Source organism: Colius striatus, chromosome 13 (assembly GCF_028858725.1).
Source record: "Colius striatus isolate bColStr4 chromosome 13, bColStr4.1.hap1, whole genome shotgun sequence".
In the NCBI taxonomy this organism is placed as follows: Eukaryota; Metazoa; Chordata; class Aves; order Coliiformes; family Coliidae; genus Colius; species Colius striatus.
In genome coordinates this window covers 19,998,109-20,019,859 of record NC_084771.1, presented here as the reverse complement: position 1 = coordinate 20,019,859, position 21,751 = coordinate 19,998,109, and the positions used below count along the sequence as shown (strand labels likewise).

Below are 21,751 nucleotides of genomic sequence, written 5' to 3'. Positions count from 1 at the left end.
CTACACAGGGCATGTCAGCCCAGGGCATTTAGATGTCTTCATGTTGAGACAAAAGTTGCAGCAGTAACAGGGGATTGAAAATGCTTAAACTGTAAGTGAGTCACAATCGTAGGGACCAGTCTCAGGAGGCGAGAAGAGAAAGGACTGAGGATGAGCGACACAGCTCAGGACTCAGGCAACAGTCCTGAACCTGTGCCAGAGGCCACTGGGTTTGCACCCTGGTGCTCATTCCCATCTCTGTTGGAGCTTTGTGCTCCACAGGCCAATGTGAAGTAGGCAGAGCATGAAACAATACACTGAGAAAAAAAGCACAGGTCTGCAGAATTTCACAGGCAGCACTGCCTTCCCACAGCAGAGTGGAGAAACGTGCAGTTATCATCTCCTAAGCATGGGAAGTTTACACGGTGAATGTTTGGATACTCGAGCTGACTTTAACCAGCTGACTTTGTGAAAGGCACCTAAAACGTGAAGGAAAGCGGAGCTCACAGGGTGTTATTTCTTCAGACCCTTGTCCCTGAAAACCCTGCTCTCTTGGATGAGACACAGGGCGCAAGAGCAACAACAAAAAATCTGACAACTCAGAGAGAACTCTTAAACAAAGGAAAACCTGGCACAGGGAGCCTTGTTTATATTTTCCCTAACATTTATATATTTTAAAGTAAAAAATGACAGGCAGTGGATGCTGTACATTATGAGCCATATGAGTGATGACCACTTTTCTGCAAACTAAGGAGAATGAAAAAAAATAAGTCTAAAACTGTTTAAAAAGCAGCTCAGCCTCCTCTGAAGTGCAAAGCTGAGATTCATTTGAGACAGGTTTTCAAGAAGAAAACCTAGCTCTGGAAGTGTAACACTGCCTAGCAGAATACTTAAGGGTAAAACAGTGCAATTTAGTTGATGAGAAGACAGCTGAAAACAGCAGAACTGCAATCAAAATAGACTTTTACATTCCTTAGCATAGCTGTTTTTCCAACATTGTACTTTGAAATGAGCACATGGGTGTAAAACCAGCTATTGAGTGCTTCCAGCCTCGTTCTGTGCTGCTGAGGTTCAGCTCAACCCCCTCTAGAGCTAGCATGGGCCACTCAATATACCCTGTCATACACATATACCAGTGATACGCATTCAGACTTACCCATATGCAATACAGAAACAGACTTCATCCAACACATTTCAGCATGTGTTTTGGTTTGTGTCTTACCCACACTCTTAGCGTACTCTTTAATGCAATTATGCTATTTACTAAACAGGTCTGACAAATCACTCTTAGTTTATAATCTGGTTTGTTTTCTGTAAATATCCAGTGAGGGAATCTGGCCGGCGGTGACTGGCTTTGGCTGAGCATCTGAATCACACAGCACTCTTTCCAGTTTGAGACTGGAGAGACCCAATTTCTTGAATCGTGTTTCTGTGACAAATACAGACCTTTCCAAATCCCAGCTTATTTCATCATAAATCATTAGTTTGCTGGTCGTATTCTGACAGCTCTCACAACATGCCACTCTCTGCTCCCGCAGGAGACCTGGCAGCCTGCCCGTGGCACCCAGCCTCGCAGGGTGCGTGCCTGATGAAGCCAACAGCACTGCTGGGAGCCAAAATCCCCCACTGGCCCTGCCCCAGGTCACTGTAACAGCCAGTGTTTGCACTGCCTGACCTGGCCAGGCATGCCCATGTTAACAGCTATGGGGACAGTCTTTCTTCCCTCAAAACAGGGTCTTTTACCAGGCCTGAAGCCACCAGCAGATATTTGTTCTCTGGCTGGAGAAAATTCTGTGTTGAGGGCAGCCTGTGTGTAACCCATAAAAAGCAGGCTAGACCCACAAAGGGAGAGTTCGTCTGATGTGGTTGATAGGGAGGCTTCCCATCAGTTCTGAGGCAGATTTGCTTTATTCAGATCATTCCTTCATATTGTGTTTCCATTTTTGGGAATCTGTGCTGTTCTCAGAGCTTCCTGTCAAGTGTTGGACCTGGCCCCTTCAGAGCAAGTGGGAGCTTTGCCATGTGCATCAGTAAAGTTTAAATGTCACCGCAAAGGCCGGGTGGTTCCCGTGGGACTGATTTCAAGTCAATACACAGATCCCAACAGAGATGTTCAGAGTCTGTATGCTTGGAGTATGCAGTGAGATCAGTGCCCCTCTCCACATGCCTAAATCCAGAGCTTATCTGGATACAAGGTAGTTGCTGTTACAATATTGAAGCTACTTCTGTTTTTCTTTCTGTCTTCATACACATGGCCAGAAAGGCTGGCTCTTATTTGGAACAAACACGACCTGCTCTCTAAGACAAGTCCTCCCACATATGTGCGCCTCCTCCCTGTTTTTCTGCTTGCCTCCTGCACACTTCCTTTCTCCAGACAATTTTAGGAGTGAAATGAAGTGCAAAGGTCAAAGCCTTTGCAACATGTAGCTGTGAATTCAATAAGGGTATAAAAAAAGAACAGTCCGGGTTTGGCCCAAAGTGGATGTGGAGGATATGTCTTTTTACTCCTGTGTGCACCAAGCTGGGAGATCAGCTGAGCTGCTGAGCAAAACCCTCATCACAGCTTCATTTCCCTACATTGAACCACATTGTTATGAACAGGCAAAAGTGTTACAGCGTAAACATTTGCGGCTTTTGTTCCTATCCTGCTGGCTACTCTGGTTTTCTTCATTAGGTCTGACAAGCGTGTTGTTGAAGAGTTTAGTTTGAAAGAAAAAGCAGTGTTGTGGTCCCCTACTAAAAGAGTCCCTTTGCCCAATTTCCTGTTTATGTTCCTTCTCTTTGAGCATCGCATCATGTGAGCACCGACAGTTATAGATAGGCTGCGTGACTGTTGCTGACCTCACACCACATGTTCAGTTAACAAGGTGAAACAGCAAATTCTGTTCTGTTTGTGTAAAGAATACTGAGAAAACTGCTCGTTCCAAGTAAAATAGAGGGACTCCCGATAGCTCGAGGCAGGGTGCAATCTCCCAGCAGTTAGAAAGAACTAGAAAAGGTCTTTAACTGCTTTGCACATCTGTATTTACATCATGCTTGCGAGTTACGAGACAAGGGATTAGCCCCAACTCTATCTATTTCTTTCCTTAGCAGAGCACGTTTGGAGTCCTTCCATAAAAGCTATTAGTTTAGCAAATTTGCTCAAAATTTGTCCAAACTTTAGTCCCTTAGGTATATACATTTTCCTATACTTGCTTCCAAAAATGACCGAAAACTCCTGTGACTGGTAGCTTCAGTTATCCAGCAGATGATTATGCCCAGCATTTCTGTTTCAGAATTGTTCCTTAAACAACCTGGCAGGAACCTCATTTTTATTAAGATCTCGAGGACCCATGTAGAGCTTTCTAAAAACCCTTTGGGATCATGCAAGACTTTTGGATTAAAGCCATTCTAAGAAATTGAAATTTACTTTTATTCAAGATTATATCTTACTACTATGTTGGTGTTAAAGAATTTCTCGTGAATGAGTCAGAGAGATCTTAAGGGTTTCCAGGCCATTTCACACAAGTAGTTTTCATGTAACAGTAGAAATCCCTATCATATGGTGGGAGGTTTCAGTGGCACTTTTCCCACTAATAGAAAATGAAATTACGTTGTTAAATCCAAGAAGACCCATGTTGATGTCTTAGTTTCTACTTTCTCCCTGTTTCAACGTAAATTCTGGGGGGAAAATAGCCCAATCCTGCATCCTGAGAAGTCAGAATTGTGTTTTCTAACTGACCAGAGGAGTAGCACTAAGCCAAACCAGCCTGTCCATCAACCCCTGCCACCTTAGAAAGATAAATAAGGATTTCAGGTGGAAAAGTTGCACTGTAGATTGGTTGAAGCTAAACACAGAGCTGTGAGTGCATCCCTGAGGATAAGCACCCTGATGACCAGGAACTCAGCATAACTTCAGAAGCAGGTGTAACCCTGTGACAGGTGAACAAATCACAACTTATGTGGCATGTAACGATCACGTACCAGATGTCGAGTGCTTTAGGATTTAAAGGTGAAAAAAAGCGCTCCACAAATTTAAGCAGTGTTCAGGATTATAATAATGTAATTTTAGATACTACAGATAAACATGTCGTGAGGGAATATGGAACTAAAACTCTTGGCTAACTGATGAGGCTGTAAACATCCTCATGTAAAAAGTCATGTCTGTAAGTCTTCACTGTCAGGGAGCTTAAATGCCTTCAAAAATGTGGCAGCAGTCATAAGGTGTTGTTTGGGGGCCAGCTTAAAGAAATTAATGTTTCACTTTTGCCTGCCCTCAGGAAGGAAAAAATGTGTCGGAGGAGAGGAGGGCTCTGGGTGGGAGGAGATCCTTCAATGCTTTTAATCATTTCAGTGCTGTCTTCTGCTGCTGGGACCTCTACTCTGAGCTGCAGCCTACTTTATATCCCCATTAAAAGTGAAAAAGACAGAATGAAACAGAAAGGAGAGTATGAGGATGTTGACAGTGTGAGTCAGTGTCCACCCCTGACTGCCCCAGCAGCTTGATACCCTTCACCCAGTGTCAGGGCTGCTCAGGCTGCAGCATGCAGGGGATCTAAGCGGCATGGGGGTCCTCCTGCACGCCCTGGGCAGAGGCAAAGCCAGCTGGCCAAAATCAACTTCCCTCTACCTAGTGCTTTTGCTCACCCATCACAGGACCATTTTGATGATGCTGGTGGCCCAGTGGAAGTGCTGGCAGCCCAGGTGGTAGGTGGCCAGCCCAGGCTGAGGCTGCACTAAGAGCGTTGCGGCTGCCTGGGCTCTGTCCCACCTGGAGGCTTCCCAAGCTTCCTTGGACCTCACACCACAGCTGGCTCCCTTTTCCTCAGCTTGATTTTTCACTGGTTCTCCAGATCCCTTTGGGCACTGCTTGATAATGATGCCGAGTCACAAAAAAATGTCAGTTGTTTCCTGAAAGTGTGTGAGACTGTCTTTACCATCTTGTTAGGCGCGATGAAACACAGCCAAGTGCAGTGGGGGAGTACTTCATTTATTTATTAATACCAACTGTGTCTCTTTACTGGCACCCTGCAGATGCTGTCAAGATTTCTGGCCGGCCCTGGTCCCTTGGTGCTCCTGACAAACACCACTCGGCCACAGGCCTCTCCCTGGGAGGTGCAGCTCTCTAGGGCACAGCTCGGTTTCTGCCCTGTGGTGGCAGTTAGCTGTAATTTCATAATGACTGATCCTTTTGCTTTCTATAAATGAGCTCAAAGGGGCCTGCACATATTCACAGGGCAGCTGTTAACAAGAAAAGCTTCAAGCTTTCAGCACTACTGCTGTCAAAATAGGAGGAAGAAGAGAGAAGTCATGCCCCGGGATGACAATGGGGAGGGTAGCTAATTCACTTCATGCCTGTGACAGGATTTCACTGTAAAATGAATCCACTGAAATAGGATTGCCATCCTGACATCCCTGTGGTGTTTTTGCTATGGATCTGACAGGGAAGGCTGTATTGGCCACGGGACACTGGGAAGCAGTGAGCTCTGTGAAGTGTTGGTGGGGACAGTCCAGCCCTGCCTGCAGTGCATGCCTCAGGGCAGAGCAGGCAGGCAGCCCTGTGAAGCCATTTGACACAATGCAGGACCCCTAGGTGACATGGAGCCACAGCTTCTCTCTGGTGTGGTAGTTTGTTACAGCCAAGATCAAAATTAGGGAATTCTTCCCCTTAGGAAGATCTTGTGGGATGAAATGCCCTGTCAACATTGTCCCCTGCAAAGCTCAGGGACCCATCCCAGGATCATGACAGCAGCACCAGCCTCTCTCTTCTGTGGGAAAGCCCCTTGAGACTCACCTTTGAGAGCCACGGGGAAAGCAAGGAGAGGATGGCAGCACTGCACTACTTCAGCCAGCAGCATCTTGTCAAGGAATTCCTACTTGCATGGGGAGCAAGAGGATGCTCTGTCACCTCGACAGCATCCTTGGAGGAAAGGTCTAATCAAGACATTTGTGAGTAGCATAGTTCTCATTTCTTTACTGCTCGTACAACATGAGGGGGACGTGAGTGAAATGGTATTTCTCCATCCAAGCATCTGCCTCCTTCTTCCCTTCCCAAAATGCAGTGGTGGTATCATTAACTTTACTTTCAGAATTCATTTTCTTATCTTCCATAAGTTTTTTAAGAATTTAGAACTCCCAAGTTTTTGGGTCACTATGACTTTGACCCTTCAAACCCAAATGAACCCATTAGCTTTACAAGGAATCTGCGTGTTTATTAAATAGCAGTGACTCATTCTGCTGCAGATGTTTGTATATGTAAAGCACCATAAATATTATGGATTAGGATGTAGACCAGGCAATGGGAATGTGTGTAGGTTAGCAAGAAACATACAGCTCTGGGAGTTTTACTCTCTTGGTTTTTTTAGCGTGTCTCATTTTTCCTTCACAAACCACAGGTTTCTTGTTGTGAGAAACAGAAACAAAGGAAACCTCTCTGCTTCTATAGGACGTCATCTCAGATGCTTTATTACAAAGCTTTCTTTGCACTTACAGTGCAGGAAATTTTTCAGTTAGTGTTTTTAGTCAATTAATATACCTGTACCACCTTGAAAGGAAGAAGGTATTTCCCCATCAACTATGCACCCATTGCATCTCCCCCAAGGAAGACTGACTCTTGAAACAAGGTTTATTTAGAGTCATAATGAAACTACCACAATCAGAAAGACAAGTGACTCGACAAATGACTCACGATTTAGCAGATGGAAATACAGTGTTGGGCTGTAGTCTGCCCTGAACTCAGTGTACGATGGTCCCTCGCACAGGGTGAGCCAGACAATTTGTGCTAGTCTGGGTTCAGAGTTGTTTTTTATGGGAAATTTGTTGGCTCAGAGCTTTTTCCCACCATAGCTGGGCCCTTCTCTTGGGAAAACAGAGCTGTAGTGGGCATAAACAGGCACAAGGCAGAGACAATCGATGCCTTTTCAGCACCATGGGAGTGCACCTCGGCTTCCAGGCACCCAATCAAAGAGAGAACTACTGCAGAAAATTTCTCCTTCTGTTCTCTGGGTGAAATGGAATTACATCTCTGTGGAGGCAGAGGAAGGCCCTAAGGGAGGAGTATTCTTCTCTGAAGTCAAGTATTTATTGATTTTTCTTTCTGAGCCATGAACCATGAGTTTCTCACTGCTGAAAATGTTTGTGAGATCTGAGTAGAAAATAAGGGAAACAAGAGTGCAAGGGAGACAAAATCCAAGAGTAGCATTAAACCAGAAGGTGATGGGCAAGGAGCTCAGCTGCTCCCAAAGTGCTGCACAGGGACACACTAGAAGGGACAAGCAGGCAGCCTCATTAGGGAGTGATTTACTATGCAGAGCTGATGGGAGCTGCTGACCAACAGCCACAACTGAAATAGCAAAACCATCACTCCAGCTGGGGGCCAGGCTGGGTGGTTTAAGAGGTCTTCTTCATCTCAAGTTTCTGTGAGTGAGTTAATTAAGAGCAATGCAAGCTACTGAGAAAAAGGCATGAGCCTTTCTGCAAGGGTCTCAGTCTGAGGAACATGAGCTGCTCAGGCCTGGCCCACTGGCACTCTTGAAAGAGTGGCACAAAGAGCTCCCAACAAATGTCCTTTGCTCTTTGAACACAAGGGTGCTTGCTGGGAGCTGGTCCCCAGTGCACAAGTCCCTGCAGGGACTGTACTCTGCAGTCCCAACACCTCCCGCTCTTTGCAGGCAGGGGAAACTCTCTTAATTTTTATGGTCTTAATGTGCTTAAACATCATTTGCTTATAAGCCTGTCTACATATGAATTTTAACTTCCTCTTTTAAGTCATTTATAGGAAATGCTATAAAGTTCCACCTAAGTTTTGTGGGGTTTTTCCCTCACAAATATATGTTTCAAAATTGTGGGTTTTTTTTAAAAGACAGCTTTGCAAACCTGTGTCCCAAGTGCTGGCACTCCTGTGTGACTGTTCCCTGCAGCTCTGCTAGCCCCAAGGGTGCCTTGTGCCTCAAGGCAGGAGAACTGCAGCAAGTAGCAGGAGGAGCGCTGTGCTCCTAGCCCTCAGCCATCTTTGGGAGGGAAGCCAGGCCAGAACCTTTCTTGGTGCCATTTGCTGCTTTCTCTTTGCAAGGGAGTTTGTGGAATGAGAGCAACCCTAACTGTCCAAACCTTTCACAGTCGTCCCCATCACTGAGCTCTCAAACTCTTCTTTCAGCATCAGACCTCCCCATAGCAGGCCTGAGGATGAGCACATGTCCTTTACCCAGAAGCATGGCTGCAAGGCCACCAGGCAGGCGAGGAGTCAGTCCACTGTCTGTTCTTCCTCTTGCCATCCTCTTTATTACCTTCTGTGAAACAAAGATTATCCTCCTGGGGGAGTCACGAGCATGAATTTAGCTGGTAAAGAATTTCAAGTTTGTTGGCTATTCTATGTTTTGTCACACTTCAGACCAATTTACCTCATTTAGCTTGTATGTGCTCTAATTAATTATTTAGCTCTCTAATACTGGGTATTTTATACATACAAGAACATGGTCCTTAGACAGAAGGTAAGTGATAAAGGTCCTTGGTAAACCTTTCCCAGGCAGCGCTCAGCTCTCATTCCGACCTTGTTTACCAGCCCACTGTTCTTTCAGCACATAATAGGCTTGCTCGTGGCCTGTTTTATCTGACATTGCCACGGTGCAGCAAGCATTTGCATGTAGTAGCAGCCCTGTTTAAACCCCACACCACTTACTCAGCAGAAGCTCAGACATCAGATTGTGGAAGTAGTGATCGCTTTCTTAGGAACCACACTGAAATGGAAAGAGACTATTCCTCTTCCCTTCAGAAGAGGCTCTGGAATTCCCAAAGTGAAAAATTCAGGAGCAAGACAAAAACACTGATAGCCTGTGTTTCACAAAGCAATGTACTGGCATCCTACCAACACTGCTGCAAATTCTTTCTTCCTTTTGGCACCAAATTATTCCACTTATGAAGGGCAGATGAAAATTGTTCTCAATTTATGTTGGCTCTTGTCTTATGTTAGTTGTGCTTTTCTGATAAAGCCTTCTCTCTAATGCCAACAAAGCTTTGGGGGACACGTAAACGTATCATCATTCCTTCATCAAGAAGGAACTCATTTGAGGAGGACCCCAAATAAATGCAATATTTATTCCAGGTGCATAGATCAGTTGCACAGAATAAGTGAGGCGCTTAGGCTGAATCTCAGGGATCAGTTCCTACTTAAGCATGTAAGTTACTTCAGCTCAACTATGGGAGATCAATCTTTCACCCTTAAACTGATCCAAATGCTCTTGTAAATTTGGCAGTGTGCACAGCTCCAGACTAAATGTTGTAAGATTTTATTGGCCCTGAACAGCTGACATGAATCCCTCCTTGCCGTAGCCCTGCTGCTCTGGCCCTGCTGCCTGCTTGGGTGCCACCAAAAACTTGTCATATTGCACACTCAGCACTGCAGGATAAGAAAAAATGTTTTGGAGTACACCACTCTGTGAGTAAAGGCACACACCAGTGAGTTTCAGGATGGAAAGGAGCGATGGGGGGGACACGGTGATGGGACTGGATATGTCAAATGAGAGATGACGTCCAAAAGATGGTCCTTCAGCCCCATCCACACAGCTAACTATGTCAGCAGCCAATGCTGTCTTCCTCCTAGAGAGCAGAGGGTAAAAAAAAAGAGCCCAGAGAGGCAAGGTGCAGGTGCACTGTATGTGTGTAGATGCAGTTTGATGGTGCAACAAAGCTGAAGTTAAGAGAATCCAAGGAAGAGCTAGTTTCTTCCCTTCCCACTCTCCTGCCCCCTTCCTGGTGCTGGCCTACCTGTGCTTAGGCAAGGCCGGGTGCTGGGGCCCTGGGCTGGCAGCATTCTCCATTTCCCAGTGTGGGATGAGGTGGTTTTTGCTGGTGTTGCCCCCTGGGAGGCTCCCCTTGGCAGTAGGCAAGGAGGAGCCCAGGCAAACTCCCCATCAGCCAGGCTGTGCCATCCCCCTGTTCTGTGCCACTCAGCTGTGGCACCTGCACTGATATCAAGGGAGTTGAGTGCTTCAGTGTCTTTGAAGAGCTGAGCCTGTAAGTGCTGATTCACTCACAGTGCTGACTCAGGCTGTGCATACTTAAGAGCTGCCATCCCTCTTCCTCCCCTCCAGGTCCCACAGCAGGTCAGTGGCACAGGCAGGGTATTTGCCCTGGTCCCCTCAGCTCACAGCAAGATATCACCATCAGTTTCAGAGCACATTAATATTTGGGGCAATCAATGGCAGCAGCCAAGGGCTGTTAGCTTACCTGAGCTTGCAGTATCACCAAATAGTGATAGCATACTCCATCTCTCTCCACTCCTCACCTTCCTGCATGTTTCCTACAGCTCATGTGTTACCCCCACAAGAAGAAACCTCTTTGCTTTTAGCCAGACAGGGCCTGGCTGGCTGCACCAGCCCAGCTGTGAGCTTGGGGAAGGCGCTGAGGGTGGCTGTGTGGGACATGGAGAGGGGAGGCCCACCCTTCCCAAGGACACTGCAGATTTGGGTAGCTACCTGGCATTAATTCCCTTCAGCTCTGTTTCCATGGCTGCCCAGCTATGATAGCCATTGCTCTCCTCTCCCATTGTAAACCACACTGACAGGACACGTCTCCATCTCCAGTCTCGTGGCATCAGCCAGATGATAAGCCTGATCAAAGTGTGTATCTGCAGGGAAACAGGTTATCAAGCACCTTCTTGACAAGTAAAAAGCCAGACACTGCAGAGCCAGAGCCATTCACAGCTCACTGAAGACAGCCTTTGCCTCTGAGATGAGGAACCGGGAGCTTTTCTGCAAAACACAGCTGCAGTTGTTTTCTCTTGCTAAAACTACAGATCCCTTTAGACTCATGAAAATTAAAATGTTAAGAAAATGAGGATAGGTATTGTTTAAGGGTGGTGGACCAGCCATGGGCAGGTAGCCCTGAGCTGGCCTCAGCCTTGGGGATGAGCTCCTACCTCCCTACAGCTGCATGGATACCAGCTAGACAGAATGTCCTGAGCTGCTCCCCTCTCCAGCTTGCTCTTAAGCAGATTATTTCCATCCAATTTCCAGGTGTATTTAAGCTGCAGGGCTGGGAGCCTTGGGAGAGGAGTGGTGTTGCAGTCTTATGTGAAGGAAGAGCTAATAGCACCCTCTCTGCCTTGGTAGCCTCCTTCTCTGAGAGGCAGAAGAGCAGGTCCCATTAGGCTTACACTTCCTGAAGCATGTATTTTGTTATTTAGGGATGAGTATGTGTTGGGGGATGTGACTTTTCTGACTTGGAGTATGTGTTGTGTGTTCGTTAAGCTTGTGTAGCGCTTGGATTGCACATAGGAGATGTAGGCTCTGGGAATAGCCACGTGAGATACCTGCTTGTCTGCATTAAGCTTGCTAGTCAGGAAAGTGTTTGTCCATTATCTTTTTCCCCCTTTGTTTCTGTTGCATTTGAGAGGGATGTGTGTTCTTTCCCCCCCCCCCCCCCCCCCCCCCGGCTCCCACAGAATTATTCTTGTCTGAGATCTCAGTGATCTGTTACCTCTAGCTACTTTCAACAGAGACCAAATCACTTTCAAACCACAACAGGTCACAATGGCAGCACTTAATTTTCTTTGTGCAATGCACTTTGCACCTTATTTCTGCTTCCTGTTTATTCCTGATGTGCCCACCTCCCCCGCCCTGAAAACCGCTCCTGTACACACACTGCTCTGTGCTTGTTCAGCCTTGCAAGAGCTCCCTCTATATTTCAGTTTCTGGTCCCTGGGTATTGGTTTTGAAGAATCTTTTGCTTTCAAAACGATATTAAGGCACTGCTAGGCTGAGCAAGCTTATGTCTAGATAAAGTTTTGGGTGAATATCAGCAGACTGTGAAAAGCTTGCTGCACTGCAAGAAAGTCTCTTTTGAGTAGAAGAACTATGTTTTTTGTTGACAAATGATTGTTGCTGGTTTTTTGATGCTCACTTTAACTATCAACATTCCCATGGGAACTCAGCATAATCTCTAGTGCCTTTATTGATCCTAAACTGTGCCAGTAAGGACTCTTGCATCTTGGTGAAAACATCCTGAACTCAGTTATTTTGCCTTAAGGCCAAAGGTTTGCCTTCTTTAAACTAACAGATAGAGCCACTCTTTGCAAAATGACCGTGATTTTTAGCTGGATCAAAAGCTATCACCCTTGTTTCCATCAGTGAGACAAGTCATTTTGCAAAAGAGCACTTGAATGAGATTCAGGTAGCGAGGTTGTAGTGATTGTTCAGATGTTTCTTTAATAAGCTTTCACGAAGGCAGTTAAAAGCGCCCGTGGATGTGCAGGTATTGCAGGTACCTGGGCAGGGCATGAGCCCCTGCACCTTTCTCGGGCTGCCATCAGAGCTGGGGCAGCTGCAGCTTCAGCTTCAGCTGCTGTCTGACAGCTGCCCTGACCTTTACTGGTTGGGGCATGACTTTATCCAACACAATTTTTATGGAGTTTGGTAAGGGAGAAGCTCCCAATGTCTCATTTTGGCTTTTCTCTGTGGAACAGAGCTCAGGGTGGATTTCTGCTGGCCCTTGAAGAGTGTTGGTGACAGCTGTGATCAACACAGAGGCGCTTATACTGTTGATGAACAAAAACAGCTGCTAGGAAAAGGGGAAAATATGTTATTTTGTTCCTAGAAACTTGAATATAGCTTTATAAAGTGATGCTGCATCTTAGCCTTTCCAGGACTTCATTTAAGCCTGTGTGGGACCCATACCTTCAGTCACCAGAGTCTAAAAGACATCAGTGCTTACCAGTTTGGTTTGGGTTGACAGGCACCAAAGCAGTGGCTGTGTAAGCAGACATCCTTTCTGTAAGGTTTGGAAGTTTCCTGGTTTTTAGCACTACAACTCCCCGAAGGTTTGTTCTGGGCTTTCAGAAGTACCTGGCAACTCATTAACAGCTTTTTGTTAGCACTGAAAACCACGGGAGGGAAGCTGCACTGGCCTTGTCTTTGCTAGGCAAAATGTACCTGTTGTTAAGCATTAGCTCACATACAGCAACACAGGGTGCAGTCCTAGGTGTCTTCCTTTCACAAAGAAAAATGTGTTATAACTTCTATAAATGAGGTGGTAAAGTATCAGATCAGTTTGGTTACACTGTGCTGCTAGGCTGAGGGTGAGAGAAGGGGAGAAGTCTCGTTCCTCTTGACTTCCAAAGGGAGAACCCTCAGCTTTATTTCCTATCAAAATGCAAGTGGGTAGCAAGCACTTTAAATCAAAGTCTCAGCTTGGCCATTTTATCAAAACAGCTCTGAAACCTAAAGGAAATGATGCATGTGTGGGCTGATTGCTGTGTGATGTGGTTGGCACTGAAAGGGCCGTGTTCTTGCCATCTGCAGGCATGGCGGAAGCGCTGGTTCGTGCTGCGCAGAGGCCGCATGAGCGGGAACCCCGATGTGCTGGAGTACTACAGGAACAACCACTCCAAAAAGCCCATTCGGATCATCGACCTCAACGAGTGCCAAGTGCTGAAGCACTCGGGGCCCAACTTCATCAAGAAGGAATTTCAGAACAACTTTGTCTTCATTGTGAGAACCACCTATCGCACCTTCTACCTGGTAGCCAAAACTGAGAGGGAGATGCAGATCTGGGTGCATAATATCACCCAGGTCTGTAACTTTGGACATCTGGAAAATGGCACAGGTAGGATCACGCTCATCGTGGTGGTTGGGAGGATGACCATTGTCTGGCCTCCTCCACCACAGCACCTGAGGGAAGTACAGGCCGTGCTGGTGGGTTAGACTGGGTGGTGATGTGAGACTTTGTCTCCTATAGCTCCACACAGCACTGAGGTGCTGCCAAGCTCTGATGGAAAATTATCAGGAATCTCACTAGTGATGTGGAGAAACCAATGCTGGCCTCTTGGTCTCGCTTTGATGAAGCAACTCCTGCTAGAATAAACAGCAGGTCCTTAATAAGAAAAGGTAGTGTTTATGTGAAAAGCTGACTGTTATCTTCAGGGGCCGTTTATTTCATTACATATCCCATATTTATTTAGTTTGGTTTAATGTAAGACACCTGTTCTTGGGAAGTATCCTGCAAAACTCGTAGTTTTTCAGGCTTTGCTGGGTGAGGAATGTGCATGGAGTTGGGTATATAAGCATATGCATAAATCAATGACAAAAATACTGAGCTGTCTTAGTCTATTAATGAAAAGAAAAATAAAGAAAAGGCAGAGGGCAGGAGAGTGTTAATAGTGTGTGTCTAGACATAAGAGATGGTCCTGCCAGTGAAGCATAAAGTCAGCCTGTTTTGCCAGGACCTACACCTGTACATACTCAGTAGGGTAAACCTTTTGGAAAGCTTCCAAGAATTAACCACTCCGAGATAGATGCATCCAGTAATTAAAGTCAGGACCTGTATCATCATTAACTTACCTTTCAAACGAGACAATCGGGCTCAAATAACTGCAATCTGTCTTTCCCTTGACATTTCCAAGGGGCAGATACAGCAGCAATTTGAGAGCTTCATAGGAAATGAGTCAGAGTGAAGTCCTTCACCGTGATAAAAGGTAGTGCAGGAGCAGAAGAGAGTGGTGATGGGTGGGAGGACTCGATCCCAAGGGCAGTAATATGTTTTGAGAGTATCACAGTGTGGCTAGACAGATTATCCTGCCACTGTCCTTGTGCTGCTGCATTCAGGCTGCTATTGGTGTCTGCAACTGCTGCGTAGCTGTACCATTACCTTGTAAGTTGAAAGGAAATGAAAGGCCATGGTGAGATGCTTTACTTTAATCTATCATGATTCCTCACCTTCTTTTCTCTTCAGTAATGTATTCTGAGGGATTACAACTGAAATGGGAGTGGAAGGAGCCCTGCATTGGTCCTGTTACAAATCTGATGTCTGCTCTCTTCCCATTTACTAAAGAGATCAAAATGTGCTGACATAGTTTTATGTAGCAATACAATCTGCCCATGAATGCAACCTGCAAACTAGAGCTGGTAGCTTTGAGGGACTGAAGTTAATAGCCTTTTGTAGCTTGGATGTAATTAGGGATATGCAGCAACCCCGTTTTTACTGGTCTGCCCTCGTTGACACTGCGGTGTTGATCTTGGGTTGTTACTTCTGGTGCAGCACTATGTTAGTTACAACTTTACCAGTTACTCTGAAATGAAGAGGAGTCTTTCCATGCAACACAGAGAAAAAGAGAAATCATTTTTGTCTGTCAGGTGTGTATGCAGACTTCTGCTGGCACTGTGGTGAGGGTGTGCAGGGGAGGTGTGATCTGGGGCAGAGAGCTAAGGCAGTGGCTGTCCCCAGGATAGATGCATTTGTTCGGAAAAAAATGTTCTATAATGCTGGTACAGCACAGCATTGCTTCTAACAGTTACACATGGCAGTACTCAGTATTATGCAGTGGTATTCTCTCCCAGCAAAGACTACTAGTGTAGACACTGATGGAGAAGTGGCAGCTCTTGCTGCAGCATCTGGGGAAGCTGACATCCCAGCTTTCCACTCCAGTCGAGTTGGATGTTATCCCCCAAGAGGTTCAACAGTGCAGACCATTTGCCTTGGTTCAGGATGAAGTCTAGCACCTGAACTTACAGTCCTCATCACAGGCTGTGTAAGCTAAGCTGCCAGACATGCACTTATCCTGTCTCTAATGGTAAATAGCTCATAAGATCTTCTACTCATCCTGCAGTTCATGCCAGTGAGGTCAGGTCTGAGGTGTATTCAGGTCAGGCTGCTGGGCAGGTTCTGATCTAAATCTGCACAGGTTGCACATCACATTTCAAACAGTTGCTAATTGTGTCAGCTTTTTGGAAGCACCTAAATCCCCCAAGAGCCTGTAGGTTTAAACAAATTACCCTTAAAAATTAACATAAGAAGAGAAAAGCTCTATTAAATGCCTTGTGCTTTTTAACTATGTAAAAAAGAAATACTCTCTGAAATGAATTGTCAAAAGAAAGACACATCAGTTGCAGGATATTTTAATAAGCTGCTCTGTGTATTAAAATGCATCTCAAAGCCAATCTTATATTGGGAAATCAATCACTCTTAATCCTTGCATCTGAAAATTTGCTGTGACTTTGAGGCCAAAACCAAACCTGCTGCTTTCTCTGCTTGATTCACAGAAGGTGCAGCCACAGGTTTATGCAGTGACTCAGCTGTAAACACCATCCCATTGTTCCCAGTTAGTCTCTTCCAGTAGCAAAGGAGCTGGATGAACAGCCAAGTCCCGAGTCATCAGAGGCCTCCACTCCGACATGTGAGCAGCCAGATGCAGACCTAAGTTAGCAAAACCACGGCTGGCCCTGTGAGGACAGCTTTGTAGTCAACAAGAGAGGAGATGGCTGAGAGACAGAGGCGAAATGGGAGCTCCAGGCAGATGTCAGGAAGCACCTGGGAGGGCGGCTGTCGGGAAGGACTTGCCAGCAGCAATCATCACACTGCAGCACTCGGCTGCCACGAGAAACTCTGCTACTGGCTGTGCTGAAAATGACAGTGGAGCTGGCACCTTCAGAGGAGTCAGCTGGAGGAGAGAGGAAGAGGCCCTCCCTCTCTATTTTCTTACCATTTTGGTCTAAAATCTTGCTTCCACCTCTGGTGAAGGCTCCCAACACAGTAGTTGTTTCACAACCCCACGGGACCCGTAGCCATGCAAGGCATTGAGAGGATGCTTGGGCCAAGTGGCTGAGCAGGGGAGGGGATGAAATGCAGTGGCTATGGGACACCATGGGTACACTTTATCCCATATGCAAGCTGAAACCTTGATTAGTTAACACAATGCAATATAGCAGCTTTTGGTTGGAGAAACAGCTGTGAAAGTTGTTTAGCCTTTTCCGTTAGGAAACCTTAAAGACTGTAGCTGTGTGTTGAATGCTCCCCCAGGCCATGCCTTGGCAGGCAGCTCTTCAGCCCAAGAGGGACCTTTTGTCTTGTGTGCCCTCTCTGCTTCTTCCACAGACTCCAGGTATTTTTCCACATCCCATGTTAATGCCCTTGCTCCTTCTGGATGTGGCCCTTACCTGAAGGTCCCTGCTGATCTCTATCACTCCCCTGTTGCTCTATTCTAGCACACAGCACACAGGGCCTGATGTCCCTGGGAGGACTCCTCACTGGTGCCCTCCCTGCATGATGTATGGACCAGGAAGTTGGCAGGGTCACCCTAAGTAACGGGGTACCCTTGGGTCCCTCTTGGCAGCTGGCAGTTGGATTAGAGCACTTCTGCTCCTCCACCCCTCCCTCACCTCTGGTTGCTGGACCTTATCCCTTTCTGCCTATTCCTCTAATAGTTTCTTTGTCTCCTTAAACATCTCTTTTCTTTTTTTCCTTTTGACAATGTGCACAGACCCCTTTCCCCTCCCATGGCATGGAAATGGTTTGATTCCTCATGCCCTTGCTGCAGTCATACTCCCACAGCCAGGGCAGCTTGCTGGGACCATTGCACTGAGGGGCTATCTGGAGGGACTTTGCTATCCTTACATAGACACTTTCTCTGGAGTGTCTTCACTTAATTTTCCCTCTGTGTTCCCTTAGAAAGCCAGGCAGGCAGCATCCTGGCAGGCTTGCTCATGGCAAGCCGTGCTGGGACAGGCTTGCTCCCTCCACGCTCCTTTCTCAGTGGGAAGAACTCCCTTCTCCACCTCATGGACTCAAGACTGCTCTTTGAATGTCAGGCTCTGGCTCCTGGCCAGGAGGGGTAGGTGGCATTTCTGCCTCCTTGGTATGGCCATGCAGCCTGTGGGGGAAGGTCGCTGTGAGCAGGATCCCCCTGTTTCACGTGTCCTTGCGCTGCTGTTGCACCGTAACAATTTTTGGAGAGTTGGCTGTAGCAGGAGGGAGAAGCTCTCTGTTTCTCCAGCCAATGGCCCTACATCAATGGGGAAAGTCACAGCAGAGGAAGCTCCACATCCTCTGTGGTGAATTTCCCCACTGATGCAGGGCAGAGATTTTTTGGGTTAGTACCATCAAAACAGTTATTTTGACAGCCGAAGCCTCCTGCTGCCTCTCTGGCAAAGGGGAGGGCAGGCACAAACCTATTCTCTGCCACCTCACTGTTGCAAGTGGCCATGCATAATTTATTCTACCCAGCTGCTGTCACAGTACGACTTTAATGCACACTGATTCAGTTACCAGCAGAGCTGGCAGGGACAGGGACAGTCTGTTAAGAGCTGGCTGCAGGTCCCTGAGCCCCTGAAAGGTTAGAAAAGGGCAAGTCTGCACTGTCCCCATCCCTCCCTGCTGCTCACAAGTATTGCCATGTGGTCTGCAGCTCACAGCCTTTCCTGATGGGATAATCCATGACTAAACCTTGTGAGTACCAGATGGAGTTCAGGCCTGTTCGTTCTCTGTGATAATAATCTAGAATGTCATTAATTTCTTTCTTATGTGTTGTGGCAGTTTTTAGGGGTTTTGATGTTGTCATTTTGTGGAGGTTTTTTAAATATGTGGTCAGATGGTGACATGAACATGCTTTTCTGAGATCCCTAGGGAGTCAGCCTGATGCATATTTGATCATCCTCAGCATGCAAGACAGCTCTCTGAGTCCAGGATTTGAAAACAAGAGTTACCATCTGAGCCAGTACAATGAACAAGAGAAAAGTTATTTTTCAGATGGGAAGGCTGCAGCCCTCAACTCAGCTTCTCAAATGTGAAACCCTGTGAAAAACATTCCTTCCAGATGCTCACTGCTGAAATCCTGTTGGTGTAAGCACCTGCTTAAAATTAAGCAAATGCTGAAATTACAGTATGTGCTTTGCTGGCCTGGGGTCCACCACTGCACCAGACCTCCAAAGCTACCAGGAGGATGCAGCAGTGAGTCAACACTGGTAGATAGGAAGGAAAGAGGCAGCTCCCTCCCCTCACTTTAAAGGGATGAGTTCTGGGGTTGTGCAGGGAGTGGAGATCAGCTATTTTACTCTTCTTCTGACTGACATCAGGAAGATGACGGCGTGAAGCGCACTGTGGCTGGTATGGAAGCCTGAGTCACTAGAGGGTTTCGTTTGTGTTTAGTGATATTGCTGTCTAACCACTCAAGTCTCAGCAGCCCTCTCCATCCCTCCTGACCTGCTTGCACCTCCCAGGGTTGAGAAGTGACTAGAACAACCCAGTGTAGTGCCAAGGCTTGTTGCTGTGTTTTGTTGAGGACTAGGTAGAACCTGTTGGAGGATCTCAGTCAAAATGCCTCAAAAGCTGGGCCAGAGGCTGTGCTTAGTCTTATCTCTGTGTAGCTCAGCCACCACTCCTTCATCCCTCCCACCCAGCATCTTCAGCTATCCATCAGTGACAGAGAGTGGGAGAGCAACAGAACCAGCCCTCTCTGCTGCCTGGCGATGCTCAGGCTGGTATGAGTATGAGTAGCTCAGCCATTTGCTGTGGGTGAAGGGTGGCTTTGACAGTGAGAGGTGAAGCCAAAGCTGGTCCAGGGAAGGTGGCACTGAGTACAAGCTCCCCTATGCCTTGTGGCCTCCAGAAAATTAGTGGCCCTTTTCTCAGCAGAGCCAAAGAGCCTCCATCTGGGCAGTAACAGCTACACCACAGCTCCTGTGGCTTTCATCTCCAGCCTAGTGAGGCATAAGGCGTTTGCAGACAAGTTCAGAGGTGCAACAAATACAAATACTCCATAAGCCCCAGAGCTCAGGTTTATCCACTGAAAGTGAGAGGAAACCAATCCCTTTCCTTGTCACCATTAATTTGGAGTATTGGAGATTAATAATTAATTATTTGCATTAGGTCATAAAAAATACTTGATAAAACAGACTGTGCCTCAGCACTTTCCTCAGCAGTCTCCAGTACTGTCTGCAGGAGAGCAAAGGGGTCTGCAGCTCCTGCAGCCCCTCAATTTGGCATCTGGCTTGCCCAGCTTGGGCAGGAGCAGCAGCTGCAAAATCAGGTTCTTTTTTACCCAAAATCAAGTTTTTTGCCTTGACCCATTGCTGCTTTGGTGTAAAAACATCCCTGGTGCAAAAGCAATATGGCAACGGCCAGGAGAGGCAGCGGGACAGGGTGAGCGAGAGCTGCCCCTCAGCCCTCATCCCTCCCCCTCGCAGGGTCAGTGGAGAGCCTGTCACACACGACCTCGTCCCCGCAGCCGTCGCCAGCCGCCTCCAGCCATGCGTCCCGCATCGCCGACCCCGCCTTCCCCGTGGACCACGCCGCTGCCGACGCCTCTGCTGCGGAGGAGACCCCCAGCGAGTCGGGCTCCGTCTTCCTCCCCGACTACCTCTTCCTCTCCAACTGCGAGTCAGGCAAGCTCAGCCACAACAGGTACGTCTGGGTTCCGCCTCAAGACACCCTCTGCCTGCCCACCGATGCCCTGGGAGACTGGGGCAAACTGCTCCTTGAGCCCTGCCACTCAGGCTCCTGAGCACCACAGAGGACCGTCACCCTGGTCCAACCTACTGGGGGTTCTTGATAGAGCAGATTAACAGTCAAGCCTCATGTGTTGATCCTGTCCCTTTCCAGGGTGGGTGGCTTGGGGACCCTGCAGACACCTTTTCTGCATGCTACTGCCCAAAGTGCTTCACAAAGTGCCCTATCCCAGCTCACAGCCATAGGGAAGGGCACGTTTTGCCCAAATCTGTGGGGTTGTTGCTGTGTACTCACTCAGCTGCAACCAAGAGAAAAGGCCAAGTGCAGATGCTGACCTCTGTCTCTGTGCAGGTGTGACAGCTGGTCAAATTCAGACAGATCTCTGGAGCAAACCTCGTCGGACGATGTTTTTGTCGACTCCTTGCAGTCCCAGCCCTCGTTGTATCTTGTACAGCCATCCAGCACTGGCACTGTGCACCAGGATGGGGCCACGTTGGCAAATCCAAGCACTGTGTCCAGGAACACAGACATTAGTGGGCCACCCAGTGACTTTTCCTCCTCTTCCCCGCTGCTGGGGACACCGCTGACACCAACGTTTCAGATGGACAAGAGCCAGAACGTGCTGCCCTTTGGTGTAACCCAGCTGGATATCCTGTCCAACACCCCCCCGCCACGGCCGCCCAAGCCTACACACTTCTCAGACAGGAGAGGGGACGAGGTGGGCACTGGAGCCCTCCAGAACGGGCACGTGGGGAGCACCTGCCGGGCTCAGGTTGCTTTGGTGCCTAGGAGGATCTCCTTGTCCAGCTTAGACAACGTGAGGAACTGGAAAGGTGAGTGCATTTCTGCACGTGAGGGATGGAGCTGTGAAGAGTGAGTGCCTACCTCCAGCTGCATCTCCCTGTCCTCCCTCCTGCAGAGTCATACACCACCCAAAGCAACCCAAAATGATTGGTTTTGTTTCACATTAGGGAGCAAGATTCAGACCTGTCCTTCATATACAGCTCCTGCTCTGTAAAAGCCCCTCAATGTGTACACATGGGCAGTTATTTGGTTGTGATCTCTTCAGGGTGTCTCATGACACTGAGAGGGTTGTCAGACACCGTCCCAGGCTACCCAGGAAGGTGGTGGAGTCCCCATCCCCAGAGGTATTGCAAAGCCTTGGTGCTGAGGGCCATGGGTTAGTGGTGGGCTTGGCAGTGTGAGGTGAGGGGTTGGACTTGATAACCTTAGAAGTCTTTTCCAGCTGCAATGATTCTGTTCTGTGACTTGCTTGTTTTCCTTGCCTCCTCTCTATCCAAAACAAGAAAGCATCAGAAAAGCAAAAATAAAAAGGCAGCCACTGAACGAAGCAACACAAAACTCTGTATTTATACAGTTCAAAATGTGGTCTTGGACTTGAGAAATGCTTTTGTAGCTGTGCTGCCTCCCTACATCCAGTCCTTTCCATAACAGCAGTGTGTCCTTTCGCAGCTTAAAGAACGGGAAGACAGAGAGACACTGGGAAGGGGATGTAGTCCTGGTTGAACCAGGGACTCTGTCTGTCCTTGAGCAAATCCCACACTGTCCTTTTCACTTCAGT

The 21,751-nt window shown here is 47.4% G+C and overlaps 1 protein-coding gene across 2 annotated transcripts in view; it reads left to right on the top strand.

Annotated features, from left to right (window-relative positions):
* GAB3 (GRB2 associated binding protein 3) overlaps window positions 1-21,751 on the top strand; it is a 64,969-nt gene that overhangs the window by 29,963 nt on the left and 13,255 nt on the right. For both annotated transcript variants that reach the window (XM_062006335.1, XM_062006334.1), the window contains exons 2-4: window positions 13,254-13,557; window positions 19,908-20,124; window positions 20,521-21,002. In XM_062006335.1, the coding sequence (XP_061862319.1) occupies window positions 13,254-13,557; window positions 19,908-20,124; window positions 20,521-21,002 (1,003 nt within the window). The remainder of the gene's footprint in view (window positions 1-13,253; window positions 13,558-19,907; window positions 20,125-20,520; window positions 21,003-21,751) is intronic.